At 38.3% G+C, this 18,202-nt stretch overlaps 1 protein-coding gene across 1 annotated transcript in view; it reads right to left on the reverse strand.

Annotated features, from left to right (window-relative positions):
- The window catches only part of KNTC1 (kinetochore associated 1), a gene marked incomplete at its 3' end in the record, with an annotated part of 69,350 nt that overhangs the window by 11,026 nt on the left and 40,122 nt on the right, over window positions 1-18,202 (reverse strand). The window contains exons 37-53 of the mRNA XM_082667502.1: window positions 17,745-17,883; window positions 17,214-17,270; window positions 16,546-16,709; window positions 15,026-15,130; window positions 14,479-14,607; window positions 13,733-13,849; window positions 12,808-12,917; window positions 10,387-10,594; window positions 8,530-8,619; window positions 7,325-7,496; window positions 7,180-7,238; window positions 6,828-7,044; window positions 5,757-5,830; window positions 4,524-4,734; window positions 4,303-4,412; window positions 1,909-1,955; window positions 452-530 (exon numbers count right to left, since the gene is read on the reverse strand). Coding sequence (XP_082523628.1) covers window positions 452-530; window positions 1,909-1,955; window positions 4,303-4,412; window positions 4,524-4,734; window positions 5,757-5,830; window positions 6,828-7,044; window positions 7,180-7,238; window positions 7,325-7,496; window positions 8,530-8,619; window positions 10,387-10,594; window positions 12,808-12,917; window positions 13,733-13,849; window positions 14,479-14,607; window positions 15,026-15,130; window positions 16,546-16,709; window positions 17,214-17,270; window positions 17,745-17,883 — 2,088 coding nt within the window. The remainder of the gene's footprint in view (window positions 1-451; window positions 531-1,908; window positions 1,956-4,302; window positions 4,413-4,523; window positions 4,735-5,756; window positions 5,831-6,827; window positions 7,045-7,179; window positions 7,239-7,324; window positions 7,497-8,529; window positions 8,620-10,386; window positions 10,595-12,807; window positions 12,918-13,732; window positions 13,850-14,478; window positions 14,608-15,025; window positions 15,131-16,545; window positions 16,710-17,213; window positions 17,271-17,744; window positions 17,884-18,202) is intronic.

The following is an 18,202-nucleotide window of genomic DNA, read 5'->3' on the forward strand; positions in this document are numbered from 1 at the left end:
TGCCCCAGAGAACATTTCTATATGTAAAAGCCTGAAGGCCGGAGATCGAGTTGCCTTTAGGGATAAGGGAAAGTTATCCCTAGAGTTTAGTGGGGAGGGGTGTGACAGCTCAGGCAGGGCCTGGAGACCAGGGTGGAGACTTCTCTCAGGCTGGCTCGTTGGGGCCTCTGGTATTAGGGATGCAGCTGGACCAGGGCGTTAAAACAGTGAATGTGGATAACCCATGGGAATTGTCAACAGCTGCACCACTCAGTTTGCCAAGCAGGATGTTTCAGAAGCCAGCACTAAACGGAGCTCGGCAGATACTACAATCCTCATCTGTAGAGTAAGACGTACTTTGAGTGAGTACAGAAGTGAGCATTATCTTAATCATTTGTAAATGGTAAATATGCAGGAAAAAATGTTAAGCTTAGATGTAAAGATGAGCTTCGACTAAGTTCGTAGAGCTTACAGTTGTAGCTGATGTTGCAAAAATGAACAGCATTCTTGAACTATAATCAACCGGACGAGACAGAAGGAGATACAGGACTCTGAAAAAAAATTGTTAATTACATTTAGACTTTAACTTAGTGAGAGGTTAGCAAAACAAGAGACCTGTTTTACTCTCCATAGAAAAAGTCATTAGACATCCCAAACGCAGCCCTGAAGGGCTATCTCCTTTAAAGGGTGCTTAATTTTTTTCTTGAGTTCCTTCACAGCTAAAGAAGATAATAAAGACAATAAATGTCACGCGTCAGTCCTCTCATCTATGAAACGGCTAGTCAACCTCCCAAAACGTATATTCTTTCTAGTTAAGGAATTAATACAAATCATACTAACCATAGCTGCAAAGTACATTGAACGCTACACATGGAAACTTCAGGTTTAGTTCACAGGACCTTGTTAGTGGCACGTTTTAACCTCTGGACTCAGGGCTGACTGGCCCCCTCCAGAGAAGGGCAAGACAATCAGGTGTACTGGAAGGGAGGGGGGTGGAGATTCCACTGGGAAAAGGCAGGAAGTTATGAAATTGGCATGAAGTACCCTTTGGGATCTCCTTCTTGGGGTTCTCTCTCTCGCTCTCTCTCTCTCTGAACTGTTTCCCTCTAAGCCTGTCCAGGTGGCTGGTTCAGTCAGATGCTCCAGGAGCTACCTCTTGCTTAGACAAAGGTGTCCCTGCCCTTAAAGGACTAAGCAAGGACGAAGGGGTGACCAGAGGAAAGAAGGCATGGAGGGGATACTAGGCCAGTTCTCCCCAAACCAGGAAAAATTCTTTTCCAGTGTTTATCTTTCCACATCCTCTCTCACCATCAGATCTCCAGGGCCAATGTAGGGTGTAGGGCTTCATGAGTGAGCTGAGCTACTTGGGTCCAGACCAGAATGGCAAAAAGCTGGGATGCATGCTACCACTCCCTTTCCCATGCCTATGCCAAGCATCATTAATAGATTATCACATTTTCTGATTTGAGCACAGATATAGTCTTCTCAAGAGAGCAAGCCATGACTAGTCAGACTTAGCACACTACGTAACACCAATGTGCCTTTCTAGGGCTCAGTCTTAGGTTAGAAGGGAAAAAGAAATCCTGGTGGCCTATATCTGAACCAGCCTAGCTCCCCAGGGAGAGAGAATACACAGGGGTCTGGGGCAGAGTCCTAGCTACAGAAGAGTTTTCCTTTGCTCAATGTACATTCTCTGCTAAAGGTGTTCTAGTGGGAACTCACTGAGGGTTCAGAAACTCTGGATCTTGGTTGTTTTTTATTTATTCCACTGGAGATACTTAACACACTCACAGCCATATATCAATGAACTGATTCTTCTCAGAGGTTCTGATCCAAGTTATACCAAGAAAGTCCAATGTCTAACACATTCATTGGTAAGATTCCTACTAGGCAACAGGATGTAGACAAACGTAAGTACAGGAAGAATACCTTCGTAGTGCTTCATCTTCCTGAAGTTCAAATAATTCTGATGGTGGCTTTGAAAAAGTGAAAGAAAAAAAGTTAAAAATTGAAGAAACTTGGTTGACTGTATAAGCTTATGAAAGTCTATTAGATGAAAAAACCCAATATACAAAATTATATTTAGAGGAGGAGGTGTAGCTCAGTGGTAGAGTGCACGCTGAGCATACGTGAGGCCCTGGGTTCAACCCCCAGCACCTCCATGTTTGATGACAGCAAAAAAAAAAAAGATTTATAAAAAAATTTTTATTTACAGACAGGGAATTACAGTGTAATTCATTACTTTATGAGAAGATTCTTGCTTTAAAAAATGGGATTACTCACATTCATTCAGTCAACAAATATGTACCGAGCACTTACCATGCACCAGGCATTTGCCTGAGTGAATAAAACAAATATTCCTGTCCTCCTGGAGCTTACATTCATTGGGTAATTTTTAAAAAGAAAGGACTCCATGAATTTTATGAGTTATCCCTTAATTCAGTATATATTTATGGGGACTTACAAAGAAATGTATTAGGTGCTATATGTATAAACACAGTTCCTGGTCTCAAGGGGCTTTCAGTTTAGTGCTCCAGGTTTATGCATAAGTTAAAACATGTGGGTTTGAGTCAAACACAGATTCTACGTGGCCTGGATATGCTTCTAAGTCCTCTGTTTCCACTGATACACAGTCCTTGCTCTTGGTAAATACTCAAAAAATACTTGTTAAAGTGAACGCCAAGGAATATAAAAACCACTAGTTGAAAATCTAATGTCATGTTAGTTATACTATTTGTTTAAAAATGGATTTTTTTCCCCAAGGATACCTGCCTAGGTGGATAGAGGAATTATAGAATCTCCCTCATTAAATTCTGCCTGAAAACTCAGAAGAAACAATTCCGAAGATTCTGCATTTGGATTGCCGAGTCCCATCATGAATTTAGATGTTAATATTATTTCTAAAAAACTGATGCTATGTGTTCTCCTATCTGAAGAGAACACACCCCCTATAGAGTACGCTGCTAAGACTCCATAACCTGAATCTAATCATGAGAAACATCAGTAAACCCAGAACGAGCCATTTTATAAACCAAATGGCCTGCACCCTTCAAAAATGTCCAGGTCCCGCCACAGATAAAACAGATTCAGGTAAGAATCATCAGTAGAGTCTAAATCAAGGCACATGTGTGGTGCAGGGGGGAATCTGAAGAACAGAATATTTCACTGTCTCAAAACATCTCCCCTAATAATTATAAAAGGAAACGTAGTAATTATGTGGTACAGAAATGGACAACAGCATAACCAAATTAGCTAAATTAACATCCCTATTAGGGCAAAGAGACATCGTGTGCCCCCAGATGTCAGACCCTGGGCAAGACACACAATCACTCAGGTAATACTCTATCCAAAATGCGTAACTCCAATCTTATCATGAGGACACAGACAAGCCCAAGTTGAGGGGCAAAATAACGGGCCTAAACTGTTCAAAAATGTCAGTGTCATGAAAGACAGAAAAGTTATGGAGCTGTTCTAGAGTAAAAGAGATTAGAGACATGACAAATAAATGCAACACATAATCCTGGATTAGATTCTGGTCCCAGAGGAGAAAACTGCTGTAAGGAACATTATTGGCACAACTGGTTAAACTGTAACATGGACCATAAATTGAGGTATACATAATATATATATGTATTTTACCAATATTGTATCAAAATTGTATCAATACTAAATTATCTGATTTTGATAATTATACTGTGGTTAAGAGAAAATCCTTGTTCTTCGAACTACAAACTTAATTCTTAAGGGGTAAAGGGGCATGACACATGTAATTTACTCTCAAATGGTTCAGAAAAATGTTATGTGTAAACATATTATAGGGAGAGTGATGAAGCAGATGTGGCAAAATGTTAAAAACTGATAGATCTGGGTGAAGGGTATACAGGGAATTCTTTTATACTATTCTTGCAACTTTTCTGTACCTTTAAAATTATTTCAAAATAAAAAAATAAAATAATCACATGAATCTGAGTCTAAGAATAGGCCACTTCTTTTATACAAGAATTCATCTGAAATTCATCTGAAATTAATTTAATTCATCAATTAAAAGGTAGAATGTATCAACTATACTTCAATAAAAAAAACATTGGCAAGTTAAAAAAAAAAAGGTAGAATAGCAGCAAAACAACATTTAAAGGAAAAGAAAACGTAAACAACCCCATTGAAACTCATCAGACAACAGAAGGCATTAAAATGCTCCAATGCTCCTTCTAACATCCCGTTCTCCTAATTAGAAGTCGTATCATTGCAAGACAAATAATTAGCCTTTGAGAAGAAGCCATCAGCTCATACTCAACAACAGACATGCTCAGAACAAGCACTTACTTCACCAGGTTTCGCAGACGGGCACAGCCATTTTTCCAACAACATGTCCCAGACTTTCTCCAAATTAATTTCATTGACTTCAGCTATTTCTTTGGCAGCCGCGTGAATGTCTAAGATATTAAAGGCAAAGAAAGAAAACCTCAGGTTTTCAATGCAAGATACCTGGGAATCAAAAGGATAGGTCTCCTTGGACAAAAAGATAAAAAGGGTTTTGCCCTCACCAGGATAATCTTTGCCAGATGAATTCTGAATTCTTTGATTTATGCTGGGATGTTCGTACAGACTGACAATGAGATGTGCTGGTTTCCCGATCATTCTTAAATACTCTGCAGTGTTCAGCTTGTGGGCTATGAGCACAGCTTCCGTGCCTGATCGCCGGTACTGAATATGAAGCTTCTTCAACAGAGCTTCAGCTTTTTCACGTGTTTCATCCTTTTAAAAAAATTCCAAGCAAAAAGAAACTCTTGTTTTCTAAATCGCAAGTGAGCCTAAGAATCCAGCTTTATCAGTCAAGGTCCCTCTCTGCCTTAGTTACACCTTTAAGTGTCTACACCAAGCCTCATCTTCTTTTTCCAGTTTAGGCATCCAACCCTTGAAAACACCTATCACCGGGGCAGGATGAGAAGGGATGCTAGGGGAGCACAATTTAAATTAAAAAGAGGGCTTCCCTGGTGGCGCAGTGGTTCAGAGTTCGCCTGCCTATGCAGGGGACGTGGGTTCGTGCCCCGGTCCGGGAAGATCCCACATGCCACGGAGCGGCTGGGCCCGTGAGCCATGGCCGCTGCCTGCGCTCCTCAACGGGAGAGGCCACAATAGTGAGAGGCCCGCGTACTGCAAAAAAAAAAAAAAAAAAAAAAAAGAAAGCAGAGCCTGTACCCCAATGTTCATAGCTGCACTACTTACAGTAGCCAAGATATGGAAGCAACTTAAGTATCCATTGACAGATGAATGGAAAAAGAAGATACGGTATATACATATATATAACGGAATATTAGTCATGAGAAAGAATGAAATTTTGCCATTTGCAACAACATGGATAGACCTGTAGGGTATGTATTATGCTTAGTGAAATAAGTCAGACAGAGAAAGACAAACACTGTATGTTACCACTTACATGTGGAATCTAAAAAATAAAACAAACAGATGCATATAACAAAACAGACTCACAGAGAAGAAACTAGTGGTTACCAGTGGGGAGAGGGAAGGCGAGAGGGGCAATATAGGGGTAGGGGAATAAGTACAAACTACTATGTATAAAATAAACAAGCTGCAAGGATATATTTTACAGCACACGGAGTATAGCCAATATTTTATAATAACTATAAATGAAGTATAATCTATAAAAATTTTGAATCACTATGTTGTACACCTGAAACTAATATAATATTGTAAATCAGCTACCCTTTCATTTTAAAAAAAAAAGAGGAGCCTTCAATCTTACAGTTCAGACACACCTGAGATGGGATATTCTGAAGCCACCTCTCAGCTAAATACAGGCAGAATTTCAAACTGGACATCTTGAAGGAACCTAGAGAGATAAAAGATTTATAAGCAAATCGTAGTCCTTTCAAGACAATGTATTTCAGTCAAATTAGCCAGTTTTTTAAAACAATGACAGGAAGCATACTCATAGTAAAAAAACAATTTAAACAGGCCAGAGGATACAAAGTAGGAAGTGCAAGTCCACAGAGGCCTTCAGTTTCTATTCCTATCCCCTAGATCCTTACATTCCTCCAGAAGTTTTCTGTGTATGTTTGTGTATGCACGCACATGTGCTCAAGCACGTTAAAATGGGATAAGACCATACATATAGTACAGTTTGCTGTTCTCACTTAATATATATCTTGGATATATTTCCAAATCAACTACATAGAATTCCATTCTATGAATACACTATTTTTTTAACCAGTTCCTGACAAATGAGCATTTAAAAAAATCAGTTATTTTCTTTTTTTTTCTTTTTTTTTGCGATACGCGGGCCTCTCACTGCTGTGGCCACTCCCGTTGTGGAGCACAGGCTCCGGACGCGCAGGCTCAGCAGCCATGGCTCTCGGGCGCAGCCGCTCTGTGGCATGTGGGATCTTCCCAGACCGGGGCACGAACCCATGTCCCCTGCATCGGCAGGAGGACTCTCAACCACTGTGCCACCAGGGAAGCCCAGTTATTTTCAACTTTTGTTACAACCAAAAACATGGCAATAAGTGCCTGTGTTTGTGTATTTTTTTGATCATGCAACAATGTCTAAGGATTCATTACTGGAAGTATGTATGATTGGATATGAGGAAGTATTAATCTATATTCAAGCTGAGCAATGCCTATGTCTCTGCGCCCTGGGCAAGCAGCATGGTGTCTTGCTTGGTTCCTCTTTAATGTACAGCAGTGCCGCAAGTGAGGAGAGGGGGCACATACATTTCTAAGCTATCATACTGTTTCTCCTTAAAGATGAGAAAGGAGTACATTTTTTTACAAGTTCCAAAAACAACACAGCCGACCATTTTAAGCCCAATTAAAGGAAGAATCCATACCTTCTGGGACATCCTGGGCTAGACTGATGGCAATGGCTACAGCCCACTCCGGGTTAACGATAGATAACAAGTAGGATTCGATGGTTTGAGTGATCTTAGTTATCTCCTTGTTAATCAGTGTCGAGGATTTAGCTTGTGTTAACTGCAGGAGCTTAGGCTTCAGTTTTTTTTCAAAAACGTGTTTGGCCGTAGACACGTACAGAGTGTCCAGAGAGAACTTCAAAGACAGGAAAAATTAAGGCTGACTTACGTGCTTACCTTTAAATGCTGAAAACAGCATAAAATCATTCTACACAGGGTCTGAATGAATTACAGAATAAAGATACGACTTTTATGAGTTTTAACCCATTACCTTCATTAACTTAGAAATTAAGAGCAATGTTGGGAAGGATTCTTCACTGAGTTCCGTAGCTAGAAAGGAAACAAAGATAGTATGATTTACCTAAGAAAAGGGTTTTGGCTATTCGGTACAATTCATAAGAAGTTAATGAACATACAGAGAATTTTCCAGAAGCTCTGTGCTGTGCCGAAGAATATTAGGTGAAAAGGCAGTCTAGTTTGGGCAGCTGATGGCAAAGTTATTACGTGCTCCAACATATACTGATATTCTAGGTCCACTGGAGGAGAAATTCTTCTGTATGACTTCAAATGTTTCAGAAGACTCAATGCCTACATTAAATTAAAAAAGTATTTTCCTGTGAGATTAAACCCATCATTAAGTGTTTTAAAATCATCTAATTCTATACTATCATAGGGTTCCATTCCTGGGACAGTCTCATATTCATAAAGATGATCAAAACCTTTCGTAGTTTTACCTTCAAAACTATTATGCTATTCTTCTAAACCATAACTTTTGTGATCATTAAAGAAATTATACTAGGAGAAACCGGCGGAACCCTGTTGTTGGTGGGATGTTTTATAAACCAGAGTTTGGAAGTTCTCTACTCTCTTCAAATAGTTTTAGATATACCTCAAAAATACTTGATTTCACTTTAAATACATAGGCAGTAGATCTAAAATTAATCCTCTATATTCTCTCTTAAGTTTACATCTTATATTCTGGGGGCTTGTACAACTTTTTTTTTTTTTTTGGCCGTGCCACACGACTTGCATGTGGGCAATCTTAATTCCCTGATCAGGGATTGAGCCCAGGCCCTCGGCAATGAAAGAGACACATCCTAACCACTGGACCGCCAGGGAAGTCCCTGGGGCTTATATAACTTTTTGAATCAACCCATTTTCTTTTAATTTTTAAAATCCAATTTAAAAATATATGTAAGCTCCTATGACCATATTTGTAAAACACTAGGAAGTTACTGAGTACTAAAATAGAATTTAGTCCAGGACCTACCTACTAATATAGAAAGCTAAATTTGACTCTGGGTCTTACATGCTTTGATTTTTTTTTTTTTTTGCCAGATGACAAATATTTTTGCCTTAATTCTTCTAAATCAGTCTTTTTGTGACTTTGTACTCTTGGCCAGATTTAAATTGCCTCAGTAGAGCAAAAACTGGATTAAGATAAAACATGGAGAGCACAAAAACTCTTTCTACTTCTGTATCCCTTTTAAAGAAAAGGAAATAGAGTAAAAACTACAGTTTAAAGGGAGCTCAGAGGACAGTCCAGAAAGACACTAGATAACAGTAATTTTTTTAAATGGTCCAAATAAAAACATAATTTTAAAATCTATATTTGTTATACCTGATTAATATTAATGTTGGTTATCTTTTCATCAGCTCTTTCTATGACTTTCAGGACGACTTCAATCATTTCATAGTCATAGGGATCCAACTGTATAAAAACAAAAATATGTCAAAACTGGAGAAGACGTTGCCAGGCTCGTTGATGGTTTTATGCAGTTATGTTCATCAGCAGAGATTACAAATATGACAGCTCAGTGCACTACAATATTAAGTTAGATTATTCTTTAAAAAATGAACTAACATTTTCTCATCTCTAAAATTAACTATTAGAATAAACATACATCTTTAGAATGTCTCAAAAGCTGTTTTTTAAGAAAACTGTATGAGGCAATGTCATTTCAATACAGAGAAATGTTCTTAAGGTACTAAAAACCTAGAAAGATAAACATATTAAAATTTCATAAGACTTTAAAAAATTTTATTTATTTATTTATTTTTGGCTGTGTTGGGTCTTCGTTGCTGTGCACGGGCTTTCTCTAGTTGTGGCGAGCAGGGGCTACTCTTCGTTGCGGTGCGGGGGCTTCTCATCATGGTGGTTTCGCTTGTTGCAGAGCATGGGCTCTAGGCGCGCAGGCTTCAGTAGTTGTGGCACGTGGGCTCAGAAGTTGTGGCTCGTGGGCTCTAGAGCACAGACTCAGTAGTTGTGGTGCACGGGCTTAGCTGCTCTGCGGCATGTAGGATCTTCCCAGACCAGGGCTCGAATCTGTGTCTCCAGCATTGGCAGGCAGATTCTTAACCACTGCGCCACCAGGGAAGTCCGAATAATTTTATAAGGTTTTTAAATTAAAATTCTTTCTTCCATTTATGATGGGAAAATTAGAACAGGAGAAATTTGACCTTTTCTTGGAAATGACATAACTAAAAGTGTGGGCCTCCAAGCAAAACCTTTTCAAAGGATTTCATTCCAGCTATAACCATATATTAAGATACAAGAAATAGCTGGGTGGCATCTATATATGTTTATAAAAAGAAAGAAAATATTCTCTTTGTTCTGTTTCTGCCCACACACCATTACTTTTAAAAAAAAATTTTAAATGCCAACTAAATTCACGTGAATAATAACATCGAACGAAGTGGGAAGATGATCTCTTTACTACCTAGAAATTTTGAGCAAGTCTATATAATTTTTGGCTGAATTACAAGCAAAACATAAAACTGAAGTATTATAATTTTAGTCTTATAATTTTATTTCCCCTTCTATCCACCTTCACTCCCCCATCAAACTACCCCTTGACCTAAAAGTTCCAATTCTCAGAAGATCTCCTAAAAAATAATCAAAGAGGGCAAATGTGTGTATGAAGATATTCATTTTAACAACTTATAATAATGAAATTTACAAAAAATTTAAATGTCCTTTCATAAAGGCCTGGTTAAATACAGGATGTTTCATCCACATAGTGGAATAATAAATATGTATCTGTCAAAAATGAGAGAGACGTCTATGCACTGACATGTAACGACAATATGTTAAATGAAAAAAGAGAGTGACGGGATAGTATATTTAGTCTAAGATATTTACCAAATTATTAACATTTTAATCTGTGGGAGTGGGGTTGTAGGGAAATTTCACTTTTTGATTTATACCTTTCTCTCTAGTTTGATCTTTTTCAAAGAATGTGTGCTATTTTTAAAAATCTGGGGAAAAGGGCTATTTTTATTTTGGAGGAAAAAAAGACAGGAAACGTGCTGTATTGAAGTATAATAAAAATACAGAAATCTAAAATTTTTTGAAAATTAATAGTTTACAAAAAATATAGGACTTACATTTTCAATTTGTTACTATAGATATCTGATTAATTAAGGGTAGGAGGGATGCGTGAAACGACCCAATGCATTCATTTCACCATTCATCTACCTTATGCAGTATTCCACTAAGACTGATGACCAAATCTTTTGTGCTTGTCAGTAAAGGAACCATTTCGATGGCTTTGGCCAGGAGTTTGGAACGCTGCTCCTTTGTGGATTCCGTGCTTGTGTCTCCCTGGCTCTGGCTGGCATTAGTGTTGTGGAGGAGTGTTTCAATGAACAGCTGAAGAGCTGCATCTGAGTCCAACTGAAATGTGCTGAAATAAATATTCAATTACACATGAATGTCCCCAAATGCATGCATTTCTACAGTTTCTCACAGAAAACTTAGGTATGAGCTCCCACCACTGAAATCTAACCCTTCCATTGTCAAGTGTCATAACCAGACCATCTACTTGTTTTCAAAGTTAATTCTTGCTTTTAAAAATATCAGATATTCTTGGTGGGCATATAAACTGGCACAATCTTGGAGGGAAATTTGTAATAAAGTTGAAAATATATATGTCCTTTAATAGAGAAATTCCACTTTCATACACTTCACAAAAGTAGCAAAGATACACATATAGGATGTCCCGTAACAACTGCTTGTAATATTTAAAAATTGGAAACAAATACTCATCAATAGGAGGCTGGTTAAATAACTTATCCAAAGGAATACCATAGGATTCAACGGATATGAGGAAGAGCTATATGTCCTAATCTGAGAAGACATTATTTTGTTAAGTGAAGGATACATGCTATAAGATAATGTACAATTCTATTTTTCATAAACTTTTAAAAATGCATGTTAGTAAATGCATAAGGAAAAAAAAAAGAACAGTATAGGCCAAACTCTTAACAGTGATTATCCCTGATGGATGGAATTATGTGGGACTTTGATTTTAATATGTTCCATCTGAATTGGAAAAAGTAGTACATTTAAAAATTAAGAATCAGGTTAGTATAGACAAATCGACAACTGAAATGCCTTCTAAGCCCTATTAATAAGATAGGGATAGTTTAATCTGTTATACAGAATAACTGAAATCTCAAGAAGAGCTTTACATACAATAATTTTAAAGTCATTCCCTGAAATTGTAAAGGTCACCTAAATTTATTCAGTGGGACTGCCTGAGGCAAGACGGTCACTATCACACAAGTAAAAATCAGCAATGCCATATGTAAGCACAACGATTGTGAAATGAGCCTGACATAATTAGAGCTATTTCAATTTCAGAAAAGGGGTGTGTACCTCATTCTGGATTTGTAGCACTCCAAACTGAAGAATGGCATAGTTTTGTTATATCAGAGTGCAGGTAGGTCACAGCTAGTTAGAGCTATGAGCAGCCTATGGTCCCTGACTTGCAGGTTCAGGATGGTGACAGCCAGGGACATTACTCCCCACCATCCACAAGGACAAAGAACTAGATCCCTGTCTGGTGAGGAAATGCACTAAGCAGCCTCATTATCGAGAACTGAGATTCCACCCATCTGTCACAAACTGGATAAGGATTACAGCACCCTTGGTATTTTAGGAGCAGTTCTTATTATCTGACCTTGAGCAGGGCACCTAATATGGGTTTGTTTTCTCATACATAAATTGGTTATAATATACAATAAAAAGTAAACGTGATGATGTGTGGGAAACCACTTTGAAACTAATAATGGGCCAGCAAATTTAATATCTAAATTTATCAGACAAAAACAACTGGGATATAAATTATAAATCATTTGATCCTCCTCATCACAGTAAGCTGTATCTATAAATAACATTTGGTCTCAGTTTTTTAAAGTTATTAAAAAAAAATTCTCCCTAAATCATACTTTTCACCAATTTTTAATTTAAGATCAACTTGCCCCTAACTTGATCTGATTTAGAAGTTTACTTGCTCAGAATATTCCCAAAGTTCCCTTATCATGTGAATCGTCTGGAGCTTCTACTAAGACCAGTTTCCTGGGCCTCAGCCCAGACCTGCCGAGTCAGAACCAATATAGAGGGACCCAGGAATCTGTATTTTTAATCAAGTGCCCCACGTGATGCTTATCATGAGGCAAGTTGAGGAAACACCAAAGAGTGAATTAAAAAGGTGATATCGGGCTTCCCTGGTGGAGCAGTGGTTGAGAGTCCTCCTGCCGATGCAGGGGACACGGGTTCGTGCCCTGGTCTGGGAAGATCCCACATGCCACGGAGCGGCTGGGCCCGTGAGCCAGGGCCGCTGAGCTTGCGTGTCCGGAGCCTGTGCTCCACAACGGGAGAGGCCACAACAGTGAGAGGCCCATGTACCGCCAAAAAAAAAAAAAAAAAAAAAAAAAGGTGATATCATAAGAGAATTTAATCTGGTTTGGACTTATTCAGTTTGAGGTTGAGCAAAAGAAAACATCAGAGGTCATGGGCCACATGTAATAATCACTGTTATCACTGTGTTCTCACATTAGCATTACCGGTTTGTTAAGCTAACAGCAAAAATACCAATGAAATTTAAAGAATTACCTGCAATATTCCAGAATGAGGCTTGTATCCATATCTATATTCTCCACAAGAGCTTTAATGAGGTCTTTCTTGGTGAGAAAATGTTGCCTAAAAACTGGCTGGAAAGAAATCTAGAAATAAAAAGAGCAAAACAAAAACCCTGCTAAACTGAAATGTATCAGACTAAGGGCACTGTTGTGACCTGCCCTTTTACTATCCATTTTTTTAGAGAAGCATTTTTCTATAGCTTCTTCAACTTTTATTTTTATCATACTACCCAACTTGACCATCACTCTGAAATTTCAGGTATATTTGGCTAGAGGTCCAAAATCTCTCTTAGTCACACTAACCCCTGGCTCTTCAGTCAAGTTTGGTAGTTAGCAACAAACAGTCCCATTACTGCATAGGAACGAGGCGTCAAAACATATACCATTTCTACAATGGTTACATTCCTGATATGTCAACTATTTGCAAATAAAATAAAATGTTTTACATTCATAGTAAAGAAAACAGGATTTTGTTGGTTTGTTTTTGCAAAGTGAAAAATAAGGGCCACTTACTTCTCCCTGGTAGGAGTTGCTGAAGCTTAGTACAATGTATATACATTTTAATATTATCTTTAAACAAATAGCACACAAAAAAGTATGAGGCTAAAGGGTAGGCCTGGAATACCTTAAATGTTAATTAGTACTAGATACATTCCTATAATGAGAAGGTTAAGCAGATGAAATGTCAAGCCTCTTCTAATTTCTTTAAAAATATAGCAAAAAGAAAATGAGGCAAAAGGTCCTTATTTCTTTGAAAGCACCAATGCGTGTAATAACTAACTAAAACTTATAAGTCAGTTTATATATAGCCTCTCCAAAAGTAAAGGATAATGAGTTCTTTGTTTTAAATTTTCCAACTGGAAATAGATGAAACTTCATGGCACTTGAAGAATACTCACACCAAGTTTACTAAGACGAATGCCCCACCGGGAATCAGTACTGAGTTCACAGAACTTAAGCTCCATTTCTATTTCCTGATAGAGACTGGCCAGCTGAGAGCCCACCAGAGATATTGCCTAAAAAATTAAAATAGAATTAAAATTGAATTGCAAATAGAAAATGTTCTAATACCCTTTATACGAAACCCAACAATAAAAACCATAATCTTTCTTTATGATAACAGCTGGAATGTTACATGTTGCTTCATACACCGTCATTACTTGTATTAATATAATACTTAGGTAATTCGGCTTTTAGTGTGATGCCATAAATTTAGTCTGGATTTCTTTCATAAGAAAAGGTCAAATTTGAGCTATCCTGCACGTAAAATGCCCACAAAGGGCAAATTTTGAAACAAACAATATCAAAGACAAGTTTTGCATCCGTTAAACTTGTCCTACAAAGAAGAACTGGCTCATGGGTCTAAGATTTCCAGTACACTAGAGTAAGCATAAGCAGTGAGGTTCTCTGGCTGAATACAGATTTAAGAAATAAAAAATGTAATCCTCTGGGTTGAGCAATGCTTAGGACCTGCATATACATTCCCTGGTGTGTTGCCAGTTAAGGAAAAGCTGGTAGAAACCATGTGTGTTAGCTTGACGTTTCTTTTGCTAAATCTTTAAGATCTGGTGGCAAAGCCAATTTTACTTCTTCCCCTAAATATTCAATATTTCAAGAACTGAAGGTGTGCTTCCTTAGGTCATACCAATATTTTGTCGTAATTCTGCCATGCTTTATCTATGAGCTTCCATATATTTTCAAAGACTTCTTTTTGTGGTAAGAGAGTGCAGTACCCCAATGCCAAGTTGAGGTCCACCAGGCGACAATTAAATACCTGTGGGAAGAAAGCATCCAGAGAAGCAAATTCCTCACAGTCAAAACAGAATTCAGTTTCTAAAGGCTGATTTGTCACTAAATTTAGTTTTAGGTCCTACGAAAGAACAAGCATTTCATGAAAAGTTATTTATAGTAAAATAGTTCCAACTTGTTTGCTTAGTTTTAATGTCTTTTATCACTATTATAAATTTAAGGAAAGAAACTCTAACAAGTTCTATATGACACAGAACCCTTACCTTCTCTGTATTACTTCTTTTCAAGTCCCCAACATCCCCTCCCCCTCCTCACTCTTATCCTTACTGAAAAATCAGAAGCAGGAGAGAGGGGGGAGGGAGGGAGAGAGAGAGAGAGAGAGAGAGAGAGAGAGAGAGAGGGAGAGAGAGAGAGAGAAGGGCTTACCACAAACTAATACTCACTTTGTACAAAAGTGTTGCGGCGTTTCCCCTGATAAACATAATGGCTTTCTCTTTCAATTCCATAACAACATGCTTGGATTTAACTAATGTGGCCTCTCCACACAACTTTTAGAAAAGAACAAAAGAATTCTCAGGTCCACGTCTGTGCATAGTTTTGAAAACTTTTCTTAAATATTAAGGAACTTTGAAAATTCATCATTATATGCAAAAAGTATTGTCATTTAATCTATAATGACAGAAAGCTGGGGCTTGCAGGGGAATTGACTGGGAAAGGGCAAAAAGGAACCTTATAAAATACCCTGTACCTTGATTATGGTGTTGGTGACAAGGTGAATACATTGGTTGATATACTTAAAATACGTGCATTTTAATTTTGAAAGCTATACTTCAATAAAGCTGATTTTTAAAAATATTGGCATTTAGTAAATATGAATAGAGTAGTAGTAATGAATACAAGACCAGCTTCATCAGCAAGTTATCAACAGATAGTTTGTCTTCTAGAATCTTTTTAATGACGCCGTCGGGTAATAATTATAATTTGGGCCACAGTAAAACAAATAGCAGATCGATAGCAGATTGAACCAATGTGGTCACTGGGTTTGGAGTAAGAGGACTTAACACTGCAACCAAAAGCCTCAGATTATTTACTTTACCTCCCTGAATCTGAGTTTCTTCCTTTGCAAAGTGGAGTCTCTCAGGTTTGTCGTAAAGATTAGGTATGAAAATGTGTGCAAGGGCTTCCCTGGTGGCACAGTGGTTAAGAATCCGCCTGCCAATGCAGGGGACACAGGTTCGAGCCCTGGTCCGGAAAGATCCCACATGCCACGGAGCAACTAAGCCCGTGCACCACAACTACTGAGCCTGCACTCTAGAGCTCGCGTGCCACAACTACTGAGCCCGCGTGCCACAACTACTGAAGACCGCACACCCAGAGCCTATGTTCCACAACAAGAGAAGCCACCACAATGAGAAGCCCACGCACCGCAACAAAGAGTAGCCCCCTGTCACCGCAACCAGAGAAAGCCCACACACAGCAACGAAGACCCAATGCAGCCAAAAATAAAGAAATACAATAAAATAAAATAAAATAAAAAAATAATTTTTTTAAAAAAAGAAAATGTGTGCAAGCACCTTGAACTATACCTGACTTTGTAGATGTTCAACAGACGTTTCCTAAATCTGACAAATTACCAATTTCCTTACAACAAAGCCAAATAGGAAAATGTGGGTTCCAAATTCCTTTGTTTGGCAGTGATTTTTTTTTTTTTGCGGTACGTGGGCCTCTCACTGCTGTGGCCTCTTCCGTTGCGGAGCACAGGCTCCAGACGCGCAAGCTCAGCGGCCATGGCTCACGGGCCCAGCCGCTCCGTGGCATGTGGGATCTTCCCAGACCAGGGCACGAACCCGTGTCCCCTGCATCGGCAGGCGGACTCTCAACCACTGCACCACCAGGGAAGCCCTGGCAGTGCTTTTGTATCTGTATTTGCGCAAAGTGAAAGTAGTTGTTCTCGAAACTGTACCTTGTCACTCAAACTGGCATTCATGAAGTTTGACACAGAGTGCTGAAGACAGGTACCAAATGAACCAACTACAAATTTTAGGGCCAGCTCCCATTGGCTAGATTCCTGAAGGTTCTGAAGCAAGGCAGAGATGGAATTGATAATAGGTAACATAAGGCTGTCTCCTGTGAAAGATAAAAGTATTTTACTCGAGTACAAGTATTTTAATATTTAGATTTTTTTTAAACAAAGAAATACCATATTTGGAAATTGTTTTCAGGGACGGTCTACTTCTTCAATGCAGGTAATGGTCATAGAATTTATTCTCAAAGTTAGTAAATAAAAGAGTTAACATGAGGCTTGATCTAAACCAGAAAATAGCTAGGTACGTGGATACTGAGGTACTTTGATTGTAACTTGCCTATTTTGAGATGCTTAAATCATCAGCTGAAGAAAACCATTTCTCTACTTGGAAGACCAAATTTATGAACAGATTCATAAAAGTTAACACTATAAGCCAAATGACCCATTTTCCTGACAGTTTGGAAGAGTAACAATGTAACAGTAATAATTAAGAAACTATATTAAGGACATTACATCAGATTCATATTCAGGATTTCAAGGAATTTCTATGTTGGCCTATTTACAAAATCGTAATTCAATGGTTATACGTTTCTGATGTCAAATACCTTCACTGATGGAGCAGTATGGTAAACTTGTAGAATCGAAGGGATATCTCTTGCTTTCTACAAAAGAGAATAAAGTCAATAACAATAAGTAAAATAACTCTCTTTTAGAGCACATAGTCCCAGAGATACTTTAATATTGTGCTCATATCAAATAATGTTCTAAAGCAACCTGTCACTTAAAAAAAAACAAAACCTTTACAGGTCTGGATGTACAGGTAAGTGTACATCCAGACCAAGACGCAGAACACTACTAGCATCCAGAAACCGTCCCCTTGCCCGCTTCCAGTCTACACCCCAAGGGTAAACACTACCTTGATTTCCAATAGCATGGCCTCCTTATAGCCCGTCCTTGTACTTTACATAAATGAAATCATACAATACACATTCTTTTGTTCCTCACTTCATTTGTTCAGCATTATGCCTACAAGATTCATCCACGTTACTATGTGTAGTTTCAGTTCCAAACCTCTACCATTTAAACTTGCATGAAGCAGAAGTACACAGAAAAAAGATGACACAAATGAGATTTACCAGACAGAGGCACAAGTGATGAAATCAATTCATAGATGACAGGGAGCACCATCTGGGACTCGAGAACTATCCCATCTTCACTGAAGAAGTCACAGTAAGACCACTCCTCATATGGATCTTTATGAGTTCCAAAGGAAGTCTAAATATCAAGTCATACAGAAAAGACACAGATAAGGACACTCCAGGACACAGATTCCTTCTTCACCAAGCAGAATCCAGAATCAGATCTATCAGAGCCAAACACAATGTTGATGGTCAAATACAACCATGTAGTCTGTTTCTTCTGGTCTATGGCTTAAAATAATGCTGCTTTAAGTTAAATTGTTACTCAGGGAACTCCCCGGTGGTCCACTGGTTAGGATTTGGCACTTTCACTGCGGGGGCCAGGTTTGATCCCTGGCAGGGGAAGATCCTGCAAGCCACATGGCCAAAAAACAAAAAAAAAAAAAACCAAACTG

Source organism: Grampus griseus (assembly GCF_964374135.1).
Source record: "Grampus griseus genome assembly, chromosome: 12".
Lineage (NCBI taxonomy): Eukaryota > Metazoa > Chordata > Mammalia > Artiodactyla > Delphinidae > Grampus > Grampus griseus.